Source organism: Mirounga leonina, unplaced genomic scaffold (assembly GCF_011800145.1).
Source record: "Mirounga leonina isolate KUSES-001 unplaced genomic scaffold, KU_Mleo_1.0 Mir_125, whole genome shotgun sequence".
Taxonomy (NCBI): domain Eukaryota; kingdom Metazoa; phylum Chordata; class Mammalia; order Carnivora; family Phocidae; genus Mirounga; species Mirounga leonina.
Window position 1 is genome coordinate 29540785 of NW_023270305.1, and position 24929 is coordinate 29565713.

The following is a 24929-nucleotide window of genomic DNA, read 5'->3' on the forward strand; positions in this document are numbered from 1 at the left end:
ATTAGTGATTTTAAGATATAAAAAGATTTATGCTTTAAGGAGCTCAAGTTGGAAGAGAAGGGTGGTAAAAGAAAAGGTGAATGTCTGTAGGTTTTTTTGGTGCTGTTTAAATTTTGTTATGGTGTAAGTATAGGCAGTAAAGTACACAATTCGTAAATGTACAACTTGATGAATTTTTTACACATAAGTATGTATATATAATGATCACCACACAGATCAATATACAAAATATTTCAACACCCCAGAAGATTCCTTAGTACTCCTTTTTTGTCAGTTACAACCCTCCAAGAGGTAATCACTATTTTGACTTCTGTCACAATAGGTTAGTTTTGCCTCTTCTTGAAATACATATAAATGGAATCAAATAATACTCTCTTGTGTCTAGCTTCTTTTACTCATAATTGTGTCTATAAGATTCATCCATATTGTGTGTAGCAGTGGCTATTTTTTTTGCTTTATAGTATTTCATTATATAAATAAAGCACAATTTATCTGTTCACCTGTTGATGGTGATTTGGGCTAACAGTTTTTTACTATTGTGACTAAAGTTGCAAAGAACATTCTTGTGCTTATCTTTTGGTGAATATATGCACTCATTTTTCTTGGCACTTCAGGTTTTGTAGTGTTAAAAAAGTTCAGAACGTTTTTGTTAAAACAGCCAGAATGCCAACCCTGCCTCACAAGAAATTTTTAAGTCTGCCTAAATGGATATATACCTCTTTGATCTTATAATAGAAATTGGGGGAAAATAACATTGACTTCACTGCCAATTTTGGGTGGTATTGTGCCTGTTCTATAATGCAAGAGTTACGGATATTATACATTCATTCATTCAGTGAACAGTAGGGAACCATCCTAGGGGTTAGAGATACAGCTATGAAAGACGCAATCACATCCTACTTTCCCCAACCAATATGTTCAAGTTATTTGAACATAATGCATGGAGTGTAGTGATAAAGAAAGGAGAATTATTAGGACAGTACTTAGGGTGAAGCATCTCACCTAAACCTGGGTAGTCAGTGGAAGCATCTCAGAGGAAATGACATCTGACCTGGGTCCAATAGAACAAAATGGAATTAGCCAGGTGAAGGAAGTGGAGGGTGGGTGTTGAGAGGAGCGGACAATGAGAGTTTTTGTTTTTTTTTTTTTTTTTAAAGATTTTGTTTATTTTTGACAGAGAGTGCACAAGCAGGGGAAGCAGCAGGCAGAGGGAGAAGGAGAAGCAGGCTCCCTGCTCAGCAGGGAGCCTGGTGCAGGGCTCGATCCCAGGACCACCATGACCTGAGCCGAAGGCAGACGCTTAACTGTCTGAGCCACCCAGGCACCCCGACAATGAGAGTTTTTAAGGCAATGTTTAAAGCTTGGAGATGTGAGAAATTGAAAGTAGCTGGGAAGCAGGGACTCAATTATAAAGGACCTTTTGGTAATATCACAGAGTTCTGATGTCATCCTCAGGTCAGAAAGGAATCACTGGTACTGTCCTTTTATTATGGAAGACTTCAAACACCTACACATCCCACAGTTTGAGCAATTACCAGCTCATGACCAATCTTGTTGATACCACTTCCTTCCTCCCCCAGTGGATAGTTCTGAAGCAAATTTGAGACATCACATCATCATTGAAGATTTTGAGCAGGAGAGTGACATGATCAGTTTTGCATTTTAGAAATCACATATCCCTAGTAACTTTAAAGTATCTTTGTAATGCACACACCATAGTTTGGTTGCTTCTCATTTGCTTCCAGTCATACAGACATTTGTCTTTCCGTACTATTTATAGCAGCTTGCATTTTTTCAAACTGTATGGAAACATGATTAAATGCCAAACTTATTTTATATACTTATCTTCTTATGTAGATAGATCATTGTTTAATTTGCCTTTAAAATACTATTAATGAATATTTTGGGTTCTATAAGTATAAAAAGGTCATAAACAATATAAAAGTTTGTTTCTAGTTTGGTCTCCATTATAGCAAACATATTAGTATTTGGAAAGTGGAATTCAATTTATGATTTTACTATGAATATTTTTTGCAGATTCAAGTTTAATTTATGATTCTTCTGTAGCTCAGGTTTTGCTCTTTATCTGCCTATTGAAATCTGTTTTCTTATTGAAGTTTACTTTGATGGTGAGAATTAATACAGATTACTTTTATTTTAAAGCTAATTATCATTGTTTACATGACACTAAGTTAAAAATTCCGTCCTGTAGTAAGAATGTTTACTTACTAAAATGTTTTAGTTTAACTTTTTTTTAAAAGGTGATTTAGTAGAAGGTAACTGCTGTAATACCATGGAATAACACTGCATTCATGCATACATTCATTCATTTGGTGAGCGTCAGTGATCTTTTTTTTTTTTTAAAGATTTTATTTATTTATTTGAGAGAGAGAGTCAGAGAGAGAGAGAGAGCACAAGAGGGAGGAGCGGGAGAGGGAGAAGCAGACTCCCTGCTGAGCAGGGAGCCTGTTGCGGGACTCGATCCAGGGACTCCAGGATCATGACCTGAGCCGAAGGCAGTCGCTTAACCAACTGAGCCCGAGCGTCAGTGATCTTAATCCAAATCAGAGGTTGGCAAATTTTTGCTGCTAAGACTGGTTCTTACATTTTTGAAGGATTGTTCCCCAAAAAGGGAGAAGAATTTGCAACAGAAACCGTATGTGGCCTGTAAATATACTACCTGGCCCTTTACAGGAGAAGTTTGCCATCCCTGATCTAAATGAATATAACCTAAATTCTTGGCATGTGCTTTTTTTTCTTTTGGAAATGTTTTTATAAGACTCATTTTTGAATAACATTTGAAAATAAAAATGTCATTGTTTTCTACAGAGAAGATGGCGAATTAGAAGATGGTGAAATAGATGATGCAGGACTCGAAGAAACACAAGAACAGGAAGCAAAAGAGGATGAAAAACAGAAAAATGAAAAAGCCTATAGAAAATCAAGGAAAAAACACAAGAAAGAAAGAGAGAAGAAAAAATCCAAAAGGAGAAAACGTGAAAAACATAAGGTTAGCTAGAATCTACTTTGAATTCTTTTAGTAAATTTGTATGAAATATAAAATACTGAAAATTAGAAAGTATAAATTATTGCTTATTTTATTATAAAACATTGTTTAGAGGGGTGCCTGGGTGTCTCAGTCAGTTAAGTGTGTGACTGGATTTCAGCTCAGGTCATGATCTTGGGGCGTGAGATTGAGCCCTGTGTCAGGCTTCTCACTGGGCATGGAGCCTGCTTAAGATTCTCTCTCTCCCTCTGCCCTTCCACCCCCCAAAAAACAACTTGTTGATTAGATATTTTTATTTATGTGATTAATTTTCTGAACATAAAAATTATATGAATTATCTCAAAAATTTAAAAATTAATCAAGGTAACTTTTAATGCAAGTTAAAATAAATCTTTTATTTTTAAAGATTTTATTTATTTATTTGTCAGAGAGAGAGCGCAAGCAGGGGGAGCTGCAGGCAGAGGGAGAAGCAGGCTCCTCGCTGGGCAAGGACCCCGATGCAGGACTCGATTCCAGGACCCTGGGATCATGACCTGAGCTGAAGGCAGACGTTTAACTGACTGAGCCACCCAGGCATCCCTAAAATAAATCTTTTTAACTAATGGAATTATATGCAAGAATGATAAAAGATTAAAGAAAGTTTTATTCTCTACCGATATAGATTAGTAGCATTGGCATTGTCTGTTTATTTATTCATTCATATGTATTTTCATGTGCTTGTTATGGAAATCTCTGTGCCCTATGCTAGGGTTATAGTAATGAGTGAAACAGTCTCTAACAGAGATTACATTGAAATGGGAAAGAGAAGGCAATAAACAAATGAAAAACAAATGTCATCAAGAAAAAAAAGTAGGGGGCGCCTGGGTGGCTCAGTTGGTTAGGCGACTGCCTTCGGCTCAGGTCATGATCCTGGAGTCCCTGGATCGAGTCCCGCATCGGGCTCCCTGCTTGGCGGGGAGTCTGCTTCTCCCTCTGACCCCCCCCCCTCATGTGCTCTCTCTCTCTGTCAAATAAATAAATAAAATCTTTAAAAAAAAAAAAAGAAAAAAAAAAAGAAAAAAAAGTAGGGTGCTGCATAGAGAATAATGTAGTTTGGGATAGGGAAGAAGGGACATCTCTCTGACAGAGAACTCAGGGGAAAGTTGGCATCTGTGGTGGGGTAGTTTTTGAAACTCCCCTGTAAAAATAGAGCAATAAGGATAGCAAAATCAAAAACTCATTGGCAACATCTACCAAAAAATGAAGTAACAAGTTATTCCCACAAACCTTAAAAACATAAATGGATAAGGCCAAACCATAGACAGCACCAAGACCTGTATAGGATCAGCAACTGTGCATACTGAGGCAGAGGGAAGGTAATGGGACTTCCAGAAAACAAATTGCCAACAGGTACTCCTCTCAGATGGAGGAGTTCTGACTCCATGTGGAAAGTCCATGGACCAGTCTGAGAACAGCAGCAGAAAATGAGAGGAAACTTTACTAGTTTCAATTCACATGTGAATGTAAAGTGACCACATGAATTTGGATGGTGCTTGAATGGTCTGGGCCTGATGAACTCCTGATACTAATCAACCAAATCCCTCTTCTCAGACAGAGTCCCAACACTGAGAATATAACTGCTATCATTAGAATCTAAACTGAGGGGCGCCTGGGTGGCTCAGTCATTAAGCATCTGCCTTCGGCTCAGATCATGATCCCAGGGTCCTGAGATAGAGTCCCACATCGGGCTCCCTCCTTGGCGGGAAGCTTGCTCTCCCTCTCCCACTCCCGCTGCTGTGTTCCTGTTCTTGCTATCTCTGTCAAATAAATAAATAAAATCTTAAAAAAAAAAAAAAAGAATCTAAACTGAAAGGACAAGCATACTAGGGCTGGGCAAGGAAAGAAATAGATTTAAAAATGAGGGAAGGGAGCAAGCAAAGCATATTTGAGAAGATACATAACCATATTTATTAATACTTCATGCAAACAATGGAAGAAATAACCCTAGAAAACAAGATAGGACCACGATCACATTCCACGTAAATTATTATTTAAAAAAAAAAAAAAAAGAGGGGCACCTGGGTGGCTCAGTCAGTTAAGCATCTCCCTTCGGCTTGGGTCATGAGCTCCAGGTCTTGGGATCGAGCCCTGAGCAGGCTCCCAGGCTCCCTCTGCCCCTTCAGCCTGCTAGTGCTCTCTCTCTTGCTCTAACTCAAAGAAATAAAAAAAAATCTTCAAAAAAAATTTTTTAAAAAGGGAATAATGGAGAGAATAATATTATTCCAGAAGAGAAATAATTCCCATAAAACATATAAAATATCTAACCTAATATTTCAAAATGATAAAAAAATTTAAGAAAGTAATATAAGCTATGATCAAACAGCATAAATACAGTTTTGTAGGAAATATCCTTTGGTCATCTGGGCAAAAAGACGAAGTCCCTTATAGGAAAAGAGAATCAGGTTTATATAAAAATTTTTGATATAAATATTTTATGCCGGAAGATAATGGAATGACATATTTTTTTTAAAGATTTGATTTGAGAGAGAGTAGAGTGAGAGAGAGCACGAGTGGGGGGAGGAGCAGAGGGAGAGGGAGAAGCAGACTCTCCCACTGAGCAGGGAGCTCTACATGGGGCTTGATCCCAGGACCCTGGGATCATGGCCTGAGCCAAAGGCAGATGCTTAACCGACTGAGCCAGCCAGGCGCCCCTGGAATGACATATTTAAATAAGATGTGGGCCAAGAATTTTATATCCAGCTAAATACTGACCTTCTGATACAAAGTTGTCAAAAATATATATATGATAGAACTCAGGAAATATTGTTATCATGAGCCTTCCTGTAAACTCTACTAGAGAACAAGTTTAGATAACCAGAATGACTAGTTGAGAGAGAGGCATCTATATACACATACATATTTCCTTGTAAAACTAAGACTAAATGATGGATAAGAGGAGCAGTGTATTATGTATCTGAACATTACAACTATAAAAAATACCAGGAAAAGCAGAAGAGTATATGGCAAGCAGGATAAGCTTACTGATTGCCTTATAGTTATTAACTCAGAGTAAAAAGATGTTGCTTCACATTGTTATCCTGAGAATGAAAAAGAAAGGAGAAGAGGTTACTGCTGAACTTCAGTATTGGTCCTGTTAGTAAAGAAATAGTATGCAAAGAAGGGACAGGGACCAAGGTTATTGGAAAAAGGTTGTACAAAAGAAATAATGGAGGGACACCTGGGTGGCTCAGTTGGTTGAGCGTCTGACTCTTTTTTCTTTTTTTTAAAGATTTTATTTATTTGTCAGAGAGAGAGAGAGACTGAGCAAGCAGGGGGAGGGGAAGGCAGAGGAAGAAGCAGGCTCCCTGCTGAGCAAGACCCCCAGTGTGGGACTCGATCCCAGGACCCTGGCATCATAACCTAAGCTGAAGGCAGATGTTTAATTGACTGAGCCACGCAGGCATCCCAAGTGTCCAACTCTTGATCTCAGCTCAGGTCTTGATCTCAGGGTCGTGAGTTCAAGCCCCATGTTGGGTTCCACTCTGGGAATGGAGCCTACGTATAAATAGATAGAAAGATACATACATACATACATACATAAATGCAAACCTTTCTAAATACCAAAAGGTATACTCCCCAACAATGCAAAATCCAACTCTAAGCTGTGTATAATAGAAAGATTTAAAAAATGGGTAAAGCTATGCAGGCAAATGCAAAGAAAGAAAAGGCAGAAGTCATAATGTGGGGCACCTGGGTGGCTCAGATGGTTATGCATCTGCCTTCGGCTCAGGTCATGATCTTGGGGTCCTGGGATCAAGCCCTCCGTCGGGCTCCCTGCTCAGTGGGGAGTCTACTTATCCCTCTCCCTCTGCCCTTACCCCCTGCTCATGCTCTCTTTCTGTCTCTCTCTCTCAAACAAATAAATAAAATCTTAAAAAAAAAAAAAGTCATAATGTTGATATCTGAAAAAGTCAAAATTAGGTCAAAATGGCATTGAAAGAAACAAGGATATTTTGTGATGTTAAAGGCTATAATTCACAATGAAGTATAAATTATTAATATTTTATATCCCCCAAAACAGCAACTTTTATAAAGCAAGAACTATAGGAACTGCAAGAAGAAATAGGAATACACTAATAACAGGAGATATACCAGTATGCCTCTCTTAACCCAAAGAGATCAATCAAGTGGATGAAAAGGTGGTTAGGATATTAAAGAGAGATTATGTAGTGAGCTCTGAATCCTGAGAATACAGCTTCCTCTCATCTTTACGGCCATACAGTAGGCCTTATAAGCTCTAATTACTTTGATAGAGTGGAAGTGTTACAAAGAGCAATGTCAAACTACAATACAATAAAATTAGATATTACTAATAAAGATAAAAAACAAAATGTCTTTTTGCTTTGTAATTCAAATACCTGCTATAAATAGCCTGTGGAACACAGGGGAAACATTAAAACTGCAGAATTTCGTGAAAATGATAAAATCCCGATATGTAAGTACCAACAGAATATAGCTGAAGCGGTTATCAGGAGAAAAATTAGAGTATTGCAGTATTTATTACTGCTATTATTGCTAGGCTAGAAAAGTAGCCAATCAAAACAAAAACAAAAAGGAAGGACTTTTAATTAAGTTACAAACAGAACTTAATGAACTAGAATGAAAAACCAGTAGCTATTAAAAAAAAGATCAACAATATATATAAATCATTAGCCAGACTAATCAAGAAAAAGGGGGCACCTGGCTGGCTCAGTGGGTGGAACATGAGACTCTTCATCTTGGGGTGTGAGTTTGAGCTCCATGTTGGGTGTGGAGCTTACTTAAGAAAAAAAGAAAAGAGGGCGCCTGGGTGGCTCAGTTGGTTAAGCGACTGCCTTCGGCTCAGGTCATGATCCCAGAGTCCTAGGATCAAGCCCCACATCGGGCTCCCTGCTCTGTGGGAAGCCTGCTTCTCCCTCTCCCACTCCCCCTGCTTGTGTTCCTGCTCTCGCTGTCTCTGTCTCTGTCAAATAAATAAATAAAATCTTTAAAAAAAAAAAAGAAGAAAAGAAAAAAGGGAAAAGCAAAAATAAAATTTGATATGTTGAAGCTAAGAACTTTCAAAACCATCAAGTCCCATCTCCTTTTTAACAGCCTTTTCTTTGTCTATCTTCTTTGGCAGATACATACTTTCAACATTTTTCTTGAAAATCTTAACTAGATCACTTAGTTCACTAGACACATTTTCTAGTTTCCATGTTACCGAATGTAGCTGTTTTTGTTCAACTTTCTGCCACTGCATAATGAGGATTTCCATTCTTCCAGTTTTAATAAGATATCCCACTTTCCTTTAAGTTGCCTCAAAGTTCAGAATTTTACTAACAGTAATTCAAGGCAACTTATTTATTTATTTATTTAAAGATTTATGTATTTGAGAGAGAGAGAGAGAGAGAGAGAGAGAGCACGAGTTGGGGGAGGGGCAAAGGGAGAGAGAGAAGCCCAAGCAGACTCCCTGCTGAGCATGGAGCCTGAACGCAGGGCTCGATCTCATGACCTATGAAATCATGACTCAAGAGAAAACCAAGAGTTGGTTGTCTAACCCATTTTTTTAATTATTATTTTTTGTATCTCTACACCCAGTATGGGGCTTGAACTCACGACCTGGAGATTTAGAGTTGCATACTCCACCAACTGAGCTAGCCAGGCACCCCTCATTTGAGTTAATTTAGACTTTCACAAATACTCTCCTTAAAGTCCTTCCAGTTTCTATCCACTGCCTGTTTCCAAAACCCCTCCTACCTTTTAGATATTTCTTGTGGAAGCACAGCATTTCCAGACACCAGAATCTTATTAGTTAACTGTTGCTGCACAACATTACCCCAAACTTAGAAACTTAAAAGAATAAAGATTGATTTCCCAGTTTTTGTGGGTCAGGAATATGGGTGCAGCTTAACCAGGTGATTCCGGCTCAGCTTTTCTCGTGGGGTTGCAGTCATCTCAAAGCTTGACTGAGGCAGTATTCTTTTCCATGTTCACTCACGTGGCTCTTGGCAGGCCTCAGTTCCTCACCGTGTGGACATCTCTACAGACTGCCTCAGTGTCCTCATGATGTTATCTGGCTTCCCCCAAAGCAGGGGAACCATGAGTGAGAGAGAACAAGAGAAAGCACCCAAGATGAAAGCTCTAGTCTTTTTTATAACCTAATCTCAGAAGTGATATACTATCTCTTCTGACCTATTTACTAGCTATTTTTAATATAGTCCAATTGCTAATTTCAGGTTAATAATTACTACTTTTTTTAAAGATTTAATTAATTAATTAATTAATTAATTAATTAATTAATTTTAGAGAGAAAGAGCCCATACAAGAGCAGGGGGAGGGGCAGAGGGAGAGACAGAATCTCAAGCCGACTCCTCACTGAGCACGGAGCCCCATGTGGAACTCGATCTCACAACCCTGAGATCATGACCTGAGCCAAAACCAAGAGTTGGGACGCTTAGCCGACTGAGCTACCCAGGTGCCCCGTCACACATACATATTTTTTGATAATAGTCTTAATGGCTTCTTAAAGTCTATATATTTTTTTAGCCTCACTGTTTTGGAATAGTCTGAAGAAACTTCTCCCTTAAGCAGAACCTTCTCTTCTCTGGTGGTTTTTCCTGAAGCAGTTCAGTGTCTTCATTTGAGCTCTTCCTAATCAAGTCTTATCCCTTTAGTGATCTTCAAGTGAAAAGTTTTCCTTTGAGCTGGAGCTGACTTCTGCTAGAGACTTAGCAAACTTGGCTTCTGAATAGACAATGTTTAGGGGTGCCTGGCCAGCTCAGTTGGTAGTCATGAGTTCAAGCCCTGCGTTGGGCTTGGAGCCTACTTAAGAAAGAAAAAAGAAATGGGCAATATTTATTTCAAACCCTGACCAACAGATGTTAAATAAATAAGTTTGAAGCATTTCATAGCATAATTATAAAAATATTTCTTCATATCACCTATCAAATCAGCAAAAATAACACCACCACAAAACTAAACCTGAAAACATTTAAGAAGAAGTAGAGGAAAAGTTTGTCTTTCTTAAAAGAGCCTTTAAGAATGGAGGAAAACATCCTTCTGTGAAAATATCAGAGTTCAATTTAGTTCAGCAAATTTTTACTGAGTCAGTATTTTCACTGATAAGAACTTTAAGAAGTCTTTAAAAAGAGTGCTTAACCTGAGAAAGTAATTATTTTGACTCAATGGAGATATGGTGACTTTTTTTTTAAGAAGCACACTCATACTTTAAAAAGCTTACTCTTTTTTTTTTTTTTAAGATTTTATTTATTTATTTGACAGAGACATAGCGAGAGAGGGAACACAAACAGAGGGAGTGGGAGAGGGAGAAGCAGGCCTCCTGCCGAGCAGGGAGCCTGATGCGGGGCTTGATCCCAGGACCCTGGGATCATGACCTGAGCCGAAGGCAGATGCTTAACGACTGAGCCACCCAGGTGCCCCTAAAAAGCTTACTCTTAATATTTGCTAATCATTATCAGTTACTTGTGGTTTCTATTTCACTTTTTTTCAATTTTGTGAGTTGGATTTATTTCACATTTATAATTTGGTGTGTTTGGGTATCTTTTAGCTTTTGGTACTTATGCAAAAGAATAAGAATTCTAAAACCATTTTAGGTAAAAATAATTAATTCATACTTTACTTATGTTCTGTGATCCTCTTTGAAGACATAATTTTATTCTTTTAAGATTAACTTAAATCTAAGATCACTTTCAAGCATAGAGGGGCACAAGTCCTTGGACCACAGGGATGATGATGAGAATACTGCCATTAAATCCTTAAGAAGAGGAGAAGATATACTTTTCCTCAGAAAATTTTAGAGAAGTTGAGGTGGTGGTGGCCTTTGGAGCAAGGATTTTTTTGGTTAATACTTCAGAACCTACTAGGATAATACAATCTACTGGTTGGCACTTCTGACTGAAACAAGCCTATATAATTACTAGTTAATTTTTTTTCCTTTTGCAAGTGTAACTATTTGTTTTTTCCTTTCTTTTAGCATAATTCTCCATCTAGTGATGATAGTTCAGACTACAGCCTTGATTCAGATGTCGAACATACAGAAAGTTCCCACAAAAAAAGAGCTAGTTTCTACAGGGATTATGACATTCCATTTTCTCAGGTATTGCCTTTTTAAAACAATTGTGATCAAATATACACAGCATAAAATTTGCCATTTTAACCATTTTTCAACATACAATTCAGTGGCATTAAGTATATTCACAGTGTTGTGCAACCATCACCACTATCCTTTTCCAGAATTTTTCATCATCCCAAACAGAACCTGTGTACCCATTAAATGATAACACCTCACTTCCCCCTCCCCACCAGCCCCTGGTAACCACTATTCTACTTTGTCTCTATGAATTTGCCTACTCTATAGGCATATAGGTGGAATAATACTGTATTTGTCTTTTTCTGTCTAGCTTATTTCATTTATCATAATTTTTTGAAGGTTCATCTAGCATGTATCAGAGTTTCATTCGTTTTTAAGGCTGGATAATATTCCATTGTATGTATATACCATATTTTGTATATTCCTCTGTTGTTGGACAGATGGATTGCTTCCACCATTTGGCTATTGTGATAATGCTCCTTATGAACATGGGTGGGTAATATTTCTTTGAGACCCTGCTTTCAGTTCCTTGTAATATATACCTAAGAGTGGAATTGCTGGATCAGATAGTAATTCTGTGTTTAATTTTCTGAGGAACTGCCAAAATGGTTCCCATAATGGCTGCACCATTTTACATTCCCACCACAATACATGAGGTTTTCCAGTTTCTCCACATCCTTGCCAAACTTGTTATTTTCTGGGGCTTTTTTGCTTTATTTTGCTTTGGGTTTTATTATTATTTTTTTTTATAATAGCCTTCCTAATATGTGTGAAATGACCTCTCACTGTGGTTTTGAGGTATTGCCTTTTTTTTTTTTTTTTAAGATTTTATTTATTTGAGAGAGTGAGAGAGCACAAGCGGGGCAGGGGGGAAGGGTAGAGGGAGAAGCAGACTCCCCAGTGAGCAGGGAGCCAACTTGGGACTGATCCCAGGACCTGAGCTGAAGGCAGATGCTTAACTGACTGAGCCACCCAGGCACCCCTGAGGTATTGCCTTTTAAGGGGAAAAATGAAATTTTCAGTTTTATTCTTTGCCTTCTGATATTTTGAAAAAATGTTTTATATTTTTCAATATAGAAAAAGAGACATGCAGATGTATGCTATAAATTTTAATCTTTGAAAATCATACATCATATATTAGATTGCTAGGGCTATCATAACAAAATACTACAGACTAGTGGTTTAAACAACAAAAGTTTATTTTCTAGTAGTCTGGAGGCTATAAGTGCAGATCAAGATGCCAGCAGGGTTGGTAGCCTCTGAGGACCATAAGGGAAAGATCTGTTTAGCCCTTTCTCCCTGGCTTGTAGTTGGCTACTGTCTTGCTGCTTTGTCCTCAAATGGTCATTCTGCTATGCATGTACACCCGCAGGGTCTCTCTGTGTGTCCAAATTTCCTCTTATAAGGACATCAGTCAGATTAGATCAAGGCCCACCCTAGCGACCTCATTTTAACTTAATTACCTCTTTAAAGGCCCTATCTCCAAATACAGTCACATTCTGAGGTATTGGGGGTTAGGGCTTTCACATATGAATTTTGTGACATCTACCTCTTTAAGTGCAAAAAATTATTTGAAGTGTTTTAAATAGAAAAAAAATTAAAAGAACATGATATACTTTATATCTTTCTCGGGCATGTTGCACTGTATGAACAGTCTGCAGTGTAAATAGTCTTTTGTGCTAGAAAAATCTTGATGCTCTCAGGAACACTGGGGAGTATTCAGATCAGTGTGCACCTATCTGAAAAACCACAGACTTTCTGAGTTCTGGTTTCTGCCAGTCTGTCAATATGCTTGTCTACAGAGTTCTATTCTTTTTCCTAATTTGATGTTCCTAATCTCTTATGAGCTTAGAAAACAAAATACTCTGTGTGTTAGAGTTCTTTCATTGCCTTCTGTTTCTCTATTGCCTTCTTTATAGCTGAAGTTGCTCAGTAAGTAATTATTGAATAAATGAAGTTTATTATAATATCTTCTATTAAAATTTGAAAAGAATTATACTCTAGTTAATAATTTTGTCGAGTTAAGTGAACGTATCTGTATATTCAGTGTGTCTGCTGATTTTGGAGTAAATGGAGCTGCCATTTCTCAGAACACTAACAGTTATTCATTACTAATGACAAAATTTTTAAATATATCAAACACTGATACCTAAATTTCATAATTTGCAGGTAGATTTATGTTTTAGAAATAATCAAAAGTTGTTTAGAGACTATTCCAAACAATGAAAAAATGCTCAGAATGATCGTTACTGTTTCAGATAGCAAAGCATTTGAAAATATCAAATAATGAGATTTATAAAAGCTCTTGATTCATAAGCTGTCACTAAAAGTTATTCCAGAAAAGGAGGTAAACAATATTTTAAAACAGTGGCAGAAGTATTTTAATAAATATATAGCCTTCTATGGGGGCTACTCTGAAGGACAAAATAAATTTGTATGGGGGCGCCTGGGTGTCTCAGTCGGTTAAGCGACTGCCTTTGGCTCAGGTCATGATCCTGGAGTCCCTGGATCGAGTCCCGCATCGGGCTCCCTGCTCGGCAGGGAGTCTGCTTCGTCCTCTGACCCTATCCCCTCTCAGGTGTTCTCTCTCTCTCGTTCTCTCTCTCTCAAATAAATAAATAAAATCTTTAAAAAAATAAAAATAAAAAATAAATTTGTATGTATAAACAACATTACATTTGTTTTAACTGACTCATATTTTCTTAAACATTATAATTATTTATTGTCATTAAACTATTATAGATCTCTAGAAATACAGTGTAATTATTTTTGTTTCAAAAATTCAGTTAAAGAAATTAAGAAAAGAAAAAGGATGATATTTTATATTTACCCACATTTCACTTCCAATGCTCTTGTTCCTTTGTGTAGATCTGAATTTCAATCTGGTGTCATTTTTTTTATTTATTTTATTATGTTAATCACCATACATTACATCATTAGTTTTTGATGTAGTGTTCCATGATTCATTGTTTGTGTATAACACCCAGTGCTCCTTTCAGTATGTGCCCTCTTTATTATTTTTTTTCAATTTTATTTTATTATGTTAGTCACCATACAGTACATCATTAGTTTTTGATGTGGTGATCCACGCTTCATTGTTTTCGTCTAACACCCAGTGCTCCATGCAGTACGTGCCCTCCTTAATACCCATCACCGGGCTAACCCATCCCCCCACCCCCTCCCCTCTAAAACCCTCAGTTTGTTTCTCAGAGTTCATAGTCTCTCATGGTTCATCTCTCCCTCTGATTTTCCCCCCTTCATTTTTCCCTTCCTTCTCCTAATGTCCCCCATGCTATTCCTTATTTTCCACAAATAAGTGAAACCATATGATAATTGACTTTCTCTGCTTGACTTATTTCACTTAGCATAATCTCCTCCAGTCCCATCCATGTTGATTTAAAAGTTGGGTATTCATCCTTTCTGATGGCTAAGTGATATTCCATTGTATGTATGAACCACATCTTCTTTATCCATTCATCTGTGGAAGGGCATCTCGTCTCTTTCCACAGTTGGGCTATTGCGGACATTGCTGCTATGAACATTGGGGTGCATATGACCCTTCTTTTCACTACATCTGTGTCTTTGTGGTAAATACCCAGTAGTGCAATGGCTGGGTCATAGGGTGGCTCTATTTTTAATTTTTTGAGGCACCTCCACACTGTTTTCCAAAGTGGCTGTACCAACTTGCATTCCCACCAACAGTGTAAGAGGGTTCCCCTTTCTCACAACCTCTCTAACATTTGTTGTTTCTTGCCCTGTCCATTTTTGCCATTCTAACTGGTGTAAGGTGGTATCTCAATGTGGTTTTAATTTGAATTTCCCTGATGGCTAATGATGGTGAACGTTTTTTCATGTGTCTGTTAGCCATTTGTATGTCTTCTTCAGAGAAGTGTCTGTTCATGTCTTCTGCCCATTTTTAAACTTGATTATTTGTTTTTTTGGGTGTTGAGTTTGAGAAGTTCTTTATAGATCTTGGATACCGGCCCTTTGTAGTATCATTTGCAAAAATCTTCTCCCATTCCGTGGGTTGCCTCTTTGTTTTGTTGACTGTTTCCTTTGCTGTGCAGAAGCTTTTTATCTTGATCAAGTCCCAGAAGTTCATTTTTGCTTTTGTTTCACTAGCTTTTGGAGATGTATCTTGAAAGAAGTTGCTGTGGCTGATGTAAAGAGGTTATTGCCTATATTCTCCTCTAGGATTTTGATGGATTCCTGTCTCACATTGAGGTCTTTCATCCATTTTGAGTTTATCTTTGTGTATGGTGTTAGAGAATGGTCGAGTTTCATTTTTCTGCATGTGGCTGTCCAATTTTCCCAGCACCGTTTATTGAAGAGACTGTCTTTTTTCCATTGGACATTCTTTCCTGCTTTGTCCAAGATTATTTGACCATAGAGCTGAGGGTCCATATCTGGGCTCTCTGTTCTGCTCCATTGGTCTATACGTCTGTTTTTGTGCCAGTACCATGCTGTCTTGATGGATCACTGCTTTGTAATATAGCTTGAAATCGGGCAACGTGTTGCCCCCAGCTTCTAAGTTCTAAGAATAGTACAAAGAACTCCTGTATATCTCTCACCCAGATTCCCAGAATGTTAACATTTTACTGCATATGCTTTGTTTTCTCCTTTACCTTTCTTCTCTCCTCTTCTCTTTAGAGGGTCTAATTTGTCATTAAACCCATCTATTAAGTTCTTAATTCCAGTGTTTGTGTTTTTCAGATCTAGAAATTTGGTTTTTTTTTTTTTCAAATCTTTAATTTTATAGTTCCCAGTTCACTGCTAAAACTCTCGTGTCATTTTTTTTTTTTTTTAAGATTTATTTATTTGACAGAGAGAGACACAGCAAGAGAGGGAACATAAGCAGGGGGAGAGGGAGAGGGAGAAGCAGGCTTCCCGCCGAGCAGGGAGCCCGATGCTGGGCTCAATCCCAGGACCCTGGGATCATGACCTGAGCCAAAGGCAGACACTTAACAACTGAGCCACCCAGGCGCCCCTCTCATGTCATTTACTTGAAAATAACAAGTACAGATATTTTAAAATCTGTGTCACATGAATTTCAATATCTGGAGTCTGTTTCTATTACTGGTTGCTTTTAGCTGTTCCTCATGCCAGTCTTATCTCCTCATATGACTAGGTTTTTTGTTTGCTTTTGTATTGTGTGCTGAGCATTGTGTTTGCAAAATACAGTGCATTTTGTAGAAATAATTTGAGGCCTGAGATGATATTAATTTCCTTCAGAGAGGATTTTTACTTGCTCCTGACAAATTTTTAGTGACCCTTACAAGCTTTATTCTAACTTCAGGGTTTGAAGATAGATTGGACTGTAGCCTCTGACCCACGTTTTGAGATTGACCCAAAACTGGTGGGTGGGGGTTACTAAGGCTTCTATTTTTTCTAGACTCTGGATTTCTCCTTTTGTTCCCATAGATTAAAGGGGCAGTCAGAAGTGCTCTTGAACCTTTCAGCTGATTTTTCATGCCGGGCTGATGCTTTCAGAGCAAAAACCGCTCCAGATGCTGCTCATTTCTCATGATTTTCATCTACTCCATGGATATTAATGATCCAGTAATCCCTCACACGTTGATAGCTCTCTGATGTTTACAGTGGATTAAAAAAATATTGTGTCTATCTTTTGTATATTTTTTAGGAGGAGAACTGATCTGAATTATTTAGTCTGCTAGGAGAAAAAGTTCAGTACCATTTCCTCCACTTATGTTTTAGAGTTGACTCACTGAGATTAGAAAGTACCCTAAGTACATCCTAAAACTTCTGTTTTCCTAGATAACAAATGCCTGCTGTATAACTTCTATAATTTAGGCCAAAAATAGAATATAGTATTAACATCTAGCTATTAAATTTGAGGAGTTAGTATATCTTCCCTTTTCCTTATCCTTGTTCAAGGCCTCCCATTCCCTTATTTCATGTTTACAGTGATTGTTGTGGGACCAGTTTCCATTTTACAGAAAGCCAGTCTGCCCTGCAGACATTCTAGCCAAGAATATAGCCTCATAATTAGTCAGCAGAGTGATTGGAGAAACTGTATCCTACGTGTAGAACTTACAGGCTTTTTCATTTCTGTTATCTTCTTGCAGGAAGGCTTTAAAAAATACTTGCTAGATCCTTGCTGATGAATGCATTTTGTTCGTTCCAAATGATGAACATATGAAACATACGGAGATATTCTCCTAGAGAACTGGGGCTGCTCCTGTAATGTCATCCATTTAGTGCTTAGTGGAGCACTAGCACTGCATGGGTGATGCCCAGACTCAAACATTAGAGTCTTTCACTGCAGAAGGAGCCCTGGGAGGGGGGGGGGGGGTGGTGTTTGCATCATTAGAGGGCTATTAGGAATATTTGCAGTTGGGAAAACTAGCTAGGGGTATAAATAGAAAGTTTAGGGATAATTATATTTTAAAAAGTAGGAATATGGAGATTATTTTTGTAAAAGCTGTGAAAAATCAGAGAATTAAATTAATATTAAGAATTAAAAGTTTTTAGGGGCGCCTAGGTGGCTCAGTCATTAAGCGTCTGCCTTCGGCTCAGGTCATGATCCCAGGGTCCTGGGATCGAGCCCCGCATCAGGCTCCCTGCTCCACGGGAAACCTGCTTCTCCCTCTCCCACTCCCCCTGCTTGTGTTCCTGCTCTCGCTATCTCTCTCTGTCAAATAAATAAATAAAATCTTTAAAAAAAAAAAGAATTAAAAGTTTTTGGGGCACCTAGGTGGCTCAGTTGGTTAAGCATCTGCCTTCAGCTCAGGTCATAATCCCGGGATACTGGGATCAAGCCCTGCATCAAGCTCTCTGCTTGGCCGGGAGCCTGCTTCTCCCTCTCCTTCTGCCTACTGCTCTGCCTACTTGTGCTCTCTCTCTCTCTCTCTCTCACTGTCAAATAAATAAATAAAATCTTGAAAAAAAAATTAAAAGTTTTGGGGGCACATGGGTGGCTCAGTCAGTTAAGCATCCGACTCTTGATCTCAGCTTGGGTCTTGCTCCTCAGGGTTGTGAGTTTAAGCCCCCCATTGGGCTCTATGCTGGGCGTGGAGCCTGCTTAAAAAAAAAAAAAAGAAAAGTTTTTATAACAAGCATCTAATCTGAGAGAAAAATTCATACTCTTTAAAGGTATCATTGAAGAATTAATGAATCACATTTTTTTTGGATGATTTGTTTTTTGATGTTGAGTTGATAAGTTCTTTATATATTTTGGATACTGACCCTTTATCAAATACGTCATTTGCAAATATCTTCTCCCATTCAGTAGGTTGTCTTTTTAGTTTTGTTCGTTGTTTCCTTTGCTGAGCAGAAGCTTTTTATTTTGATGTAGTCCCAACAGTTTATTTTTGCTTTTGTTTCCCCCACCTCAAGAGACACATCTAGAAAGATGTTACAGCCAGTGTCGGAGAAATTACTACCTGTGCTCTCTTCTAGGATTTTTATGGTTTCAGGTCTCACAATTAGGTCCTTAATCCATTTGAGTTTGTTTTTGTGTATGGTGTAAGAAAGTGGTCCAATTTCAGTCTTTTGCGTGTATCTGTCCACAATTTTCCCAACACCATCTGTTGAAGAGACTTTCTTTTCTCTCTCTCTTTTTTTTTTTTAAGATTATTTATTTATTTATTTGACAGAAAGCAGAACGAGCAGGAGAGAACATGAGTTGGGGGGGGGGTTGAAGGGGAGGGAGAAGCAGACTCCCCACTGAGCAGGAAGTCCCAACGTGGGGCTCGATCCCAGGACCCTGGGATCATGACCTGAGTTGAAGGCAGACGCTTAACTAACTGAGCCACCCAGGTGCCCCAAGACTGTCTTTTTCCCATTGCATATTCTTGTCTCCTTTGTCAAAGATTAATTGACCATATAATTGTGGGACTATTTCTGGGCTCTCTATTATGTTCCATTGATCTATGTGTCTGTTTTTGTGCTAGTACTATACTGTTTTGATTACTACAGTTTTGTAATATAACTGGAAGTCTGGAATTGTGATACCTCAGTTTTGTTTTGGTTTTCTTTTTCAAAATTGTTTTGGCCAACTCGAAGTCTTTTGTGGTTCCATATAAATTTTAGGATTGTTTATTCTAGTTCTGTAAAAAATGCTCTTGGTATTTTGATAGGGATTGCATTAAATCTATAGATTGCTTTGGGTAGTATAAACATTTTAATGATATTTGTTCTTCCAATCCATGAGCATGGAATGTCTTTCCATTTGTTTGTGTCATCTTCAATTTATTTTTTTTTAAGATTTTATTTATTTATTTATTTCAGAGAGGGAGAGAGCAAGAAAGGGCAAGCATGAATGGGGGGCGGGGACGCAGACTCCCCGCTGAACAGAGAGCCCAGTGTGGGGCTTGATCCCACCTGAGCTGAAGACAGACGCTTAACCGACAGCCACCCAGGCACCCCTCATCTTCAATTTCAATTTCTTTCATCAATGTTTTATCGTTTTCAGAGTACAGATTTTTCACCTCTTTGGTTAAGTTTATTCCTAGGTGTTTTATTATTTTTAGTGCAACTGTAAGTGGGATTGTTTTCTTAATTTCTCTTTCTGCTGCTTCTTTATTAGTGTATAGAAATGCAACAGATTTCTGTATATTGATTTTTGTAGGCTCTGTGACCTTAATGAATTCATTTATCAATTCTGGTAGTTTTTTGGTAGAGTCATTAGAGTATCATGTCATCTGCAAATAGTGAAAATTTTACTTCTTCCTTACCAATTTGGGTGCGTTTTATTCCTTTCTCTTGTTTGATTGCTGTGGCTAGGATTTCCAGTACTATGTTGAATAAAAGAGGTGAGAGTCGACATCCTTGTCTTGTTCCTGACCTTAGGGAGAAAGCTCTCAGTTTTTCCCCATTGAGGAGGATGTTAGCTATGGGTTTTTCATATAAGGCCTTTATTGTGTTGAGGTATGTTCCTTCTAAACCTACTTTGTTGAGGATTTTTATCATGAATGGATGTACTTTGTTAAATGCTTTTTCTTCTTCTATTGAAATGATCATATGGTTTTTATCCTTTCTCTTATTGATCTGATGTATCACAGTGATTGATTTGTGAATATTGAATCACCCTTGCAGCCCAAGAATAAATCCCACTTGAATGTCATGAATGATATTTTTAATGTATTGTTGGATTCGGTTTGCTAATATTTTGTTGAGGATTTTTGCATAAATATTCATCAGAGATATTGGCCTGTAGTTCTCTTTTTTGGTGGTGTTTTTATCTGATTTTGGAATCAGGATAACGCTGGCCTCATAGAATGAATTTGGAAGTTTTTCTTCCTCTTCTATTTTTTGGAAAAGTTTGAGAAGAATAGGTATTAACTCTTCTTTAAATGTTTGGTAGAATTCACCTGTGAAACCATCTGGATCCTGGGCTTTTGTTTATTGAGAGTTTTTGGATTAATGAATCAATTTCATTGCTAGTAATCAGTCTGTTCAAATTTTCTCTTTCTTCCTGATCAGTTTTGGTAGGTTATGTGTTTCTAGGAATTTATCCATTTCTTCTAGGTTGTCCAGTTAGTTGGCATATTTTTCATAATATTTATTCTCTTACAGTCTGTTGTGTTTCTGTGGTATTGGTTGTTATTTCTCCTCTTTTGTTTCTGATTTTGTTTGAGTCTTTTTTTTTTTTTTAAATGAGTTTGACTAGAGAATTAATCAATTTTGTTGTCTTTTCAGAGAACCAGTTCCTGGTTTCATTGATCTGTTCTGTTGCTTTTTTAGTTTCCTGTATCATTTATTTCTCCTCTAATTTTTATTATTTCCTTCCTTCTGTTGATTTCTGGTTTTATTTGTTCTTTTTCTAACTCCTTTAGGTATAAGGTGAGGTTATTGAGTTTTTTGTTTTGTTTTGTTTTGCTTCTTGAGGTAGGCTTGTATTGCTATAAACTTCCCTCTTAGAACTGCTTTTGCTGCATCCCAAAGATTTTGGACCATTGTGTTTTTATTTTCAGTTGTCTCCATGTATTTTTTTTATTTCTTCTTTGATTTCTTGGATGACCCACTCATTGTTTAATAGCATCTTATTTAACTTCCATGTATTTGTGCTCTTTCCAGATTTTTTCTTGTGATTGGTTTCTAGTTTCATAATGTATTATGGTCAGAAAAGATGCATGGTATAACTTTGATCTTTTTGAATTTGTTGAGACTTGTTTTGTGAGCTAATATGTGATCTATTCTGGAGAGTGTTCCATGTGCACTTGAAAAGAATGTGTACTCTGTTTTAGGATGGAATGTTCTGAATATATCTATTAAATCCATCTGGTCTAGCATGTCATGGAATCACATTTTTTTTTTTTAAAGATTTTATTTATTTATTCAACAGAGAGAGAGCGAGCGAGAGAGGGAACACAAGCAGGGGGAGTGGGAGAGGGAGAAGCAGGCTTCCCGCCGAGCAGGGAGCCCAATGCAGGGCTCGATCCCAGGACCCTGGTATCACGACCTGAGCCGAAGGCAGACGCTTAACGACTGAGCCACCCAGGTGCCCCGGAATCACATTTTTTAATAAGAGGAAAAGTCGACATCATTCAACTAATTAATTAATCTTCACCTTAATCTAAGTAATTATTTTTTATTTTATTTTCATAGTTCTTTATTAAAAATGTCAGAAACACTGCCTTTTGGCTACAATTATAAATCCCTTTCTGAATTTCTGAAGTGCTAGATGAGAACAATTGATTTTAAAAACAAACAACAAAAAAAATTTCTAAAACACTGCTCAAGGAACGCCTGGGTGGCTTAGTCAGTTGGGCGTCTGCCTTAGGCTTGGGTCATGATCCCAGGGTCCTGGGATCGAGCCCCACATCAGGCTCCCTGCTCAGTGGGGAGCCTACTTCTCCCTCTGCCTCTGCTGCTCCCCCTGCTTGGGCTCTCTCTCTGACAAATAAATAAATGAAATCTTTAAAAAAACAAAAACACTGCTCAAAGTAAGTCAGAAACCTAATACAATATCTTTAAAATTTAAAATTGATGAGCTAATGGATTTTCTTGGTATGTTTAGTTAAGTATTTTTTTCTCTATTTTATAATTACTGAAAAGATCTTAATATTTCCCTGCATTTTATTAAAAACTCATAGTTTCATGTTGGTAATCTGCCAGGGCAGACAGTATTTTTATATTATATTTAAAATGTGCTAAGCTGAAGATGAGTCATGGTCTGGGTTTTGCTAGATCTTCAAACTGTAATTAGGTGCATTTTTTCTTTCTTTCTTTTAAAAACACTTGACAGAAGATATGACTGAACTAATACAAATATTTTAGTGAATAGAGATGGAATTGAATACTATCATTAAATAAAATTGTAGGACTAGGGGTGCCTGGGTGGTTCAGTTGATTAAGTGTCCAGGTCTTGATCTCAGGGTTGTGAGTTCAAGCCCCACATTAGGTTCCATGCTACTTTAAAAAAAATTGTAGGACTAAAGTATATTCTTAGTTTTCATATGTTTTAGTAAAATAAATTATTAATAAAATTAATAATGTATAGTATAATAAATATTTCCTAATGAGCAATTTTTTCACTAGATGTTTTTAACTTTTAGGGAAATCCTTGTTAGGCCTCAGATATAAACATTTCCTTTTTCTAAAATTTCCACACATTTTTTTTTAATTAAGTATAATTATAATGCTTAAATTTGTCATTTGGGACAATATTAGGAGAATATATATTTTTTTCCAGTTCAAGCTATTTTACTGTATTTTCCATATTTTCAAAAAGACTGTATTTTTTGGAGAAGGAATTCATGTATAATGGTGTGGGTTTTTGAGTATACTTTTATACTCATATATCGAGACATGGGACATGGAAAACAAAAAGTGAACAAACCACACTCACCAGCAAGATCTATGAACTTTAGAATGTTTAATAATACCAGAGTAGCATTTAGCTTTTTGAACTTTAAATACTTTAGCTTTAAATACTGTCATAGACAAGTACTAACCAAGAGTTAGAACTACAACTGTCTTCCCCTTCTTTCTCCAAATTTCTGAGGGAAAAAAGATGTCCTGTATTACTATCAATTCATTTATTTAACTGAAAAATCCTGATAATGATTGTCCATTTTCACTTAGCATGGACACTTATCAGGAAGCTACATGACATCAAAGAAGAGTCAACATAACAAAAAATTTAAAAGTAAAGAATATGATGAGTACAGTACGTACAGTGATGACAACTTTGGTACCTACAGTCAGGAAACAGAGGAAGATTTTGCCAATCAGCTGAAACAATACAGACAAGCTAAAGAAACCTCAACTACTGCTTTAGGATCATCATTTTCTAAAGAACCAGGGAAAAAACAAAGAATGAAAGCTCAGCAAGGTAAGTATGAAATTGCCAGTCTTTTTTGAATATGAGAGCCTTATTACAACAGGCAGCTATGGAGTAACAACTTAAATTTCTTAGTCCCTTCTCAAGATCAGCTTATTCCCATGGTTCCTGAATTTGTTTTTCTTTATTTTATAGATTTTGAGGACAAACATCTACGAATATTTCAGTCTGCATGATATCTTCATATTTGAATTAGAAAGATACACTAATATTTTAAAAGTATATAAAAATGTAAAACAACTTTCCCATTATGTTTTTTCCCTTTCCTTGTACGGTGATACCAGTATACTGAAAAAATGGCTTACCTTTTTCAGTTGTTTCTGTTACTCTGCGCATTGCTTTATATTTTAGACCTGTAAAGACAGAATTCTGGGGAGCTATTCTTTTATTAGACTTTAAAAGATGATGATCATCTTTGCTGTGCAAAGGTACTTATACTTAGGATTATGGATATCCTTCAAGATTGGAAATAAGAACATAAACTAAGAAGTTTCTCGAGTGATCATCACTTCATCTGCTGTATTGAGGCACATGATCCCTGGAGAGACCAGGGCAAGTTGCCATAGAAACTATGGGTCACATAAAAGTCAAATCAACCTTACAAATTGTCCACTCAATGTCTGCTTCAAGAAAACTGGAGCAAGATGAGGCTGAGGTGAAGGAGTGAGCCCCTAACCCAATGTTACTATACTTTCTATATTGTTGAAAAAAGGAATCAGTTATGAGTAAATGTGATTATTTTTATGACTTTATTTTTTCTTGATTTCCTAGCAAAATTCCTTTGAAAAATATGAATCCAGGCTTTTGCTGACCTAAAAAGGAAAGGAATTTGTCTGTGCATATGCTATTGTAATTAGTTAAGTTTGTTCCTGAAGTCTAGACATAGTGGTGTCAGGAATCATTCCACTTGGGGAATAAGGGAACATAGAGAGGTTTTGCTCATCCATTCCCACCTGGGGTTTTCTCTTTCAAGCTCTTCCTGTTTGTTCTGTTAAAGAATTGAGTATTCTTTTATTTTTGACATTCATTTTCCCCCCTCAGTTATGAAAGTAATATATGGTCAAATGCAGATAACTTTTTCTGTGTGTGGAAACAATAACAAAGATCAAAGATAAAACAAAAATAATTTGAATCCCTACACCCAGAAATAACTACTATTAATATTTTTGGTGTACATTCTTCCAGAATTTTTCTGGCAATTATTTTTAACAAAAAACTATGCATACTGTTGAACTTGTTTTTTCCCTTAACTATGAATTGTATTGTTCTTACATTAATGAGTAGCTTTTAATGCTAACATTCTATTCAATTAAATAGATATACCATAATGTGTCTAACAGATTCTTAGGTTTGTGTGATCGTAATCACTTGAGATTTAAGTTGCACCCATTTTTTTTTAATTCTGTGATTAATCCTATATATTTATATATGTCTCAAAGAGCATCTTCACAAATATTTTTTCTTAAGAATAAATTCTGAAATGCAGAATTGAATCAAAAGATATA

General features: G+C 37.0%; 1 protein-coding gene across 2 annotated transcripts in view; it reads left to right on the forward strand.

Annotated features, from left to right (window-relative positions):
* Positions 1-24929, forward strand: part of ZC3H6 (zinc finger CCCH-type containing 6) — a 63867-nt gene that overhangs the window by 21994 nt on the left and 16944 nt on the right. For both annotated transcript variants that reach the window (XM_035001060.1, XM_035001061.1), the window contains 3 exons: positions 2830-3010; positions 11001-11123; positions 23166-23415. In XM_035001060.1, the coding sequence (XP_034856951.1) occupies positions 2830-3010; positions 11001-11123; positions 23166-23415 (554 nt within the window). The remainder of the gene's footprint in view (positions 1-2829; positions 3011-11000; positions 11124-23165; positions 23416-24929) is intronic.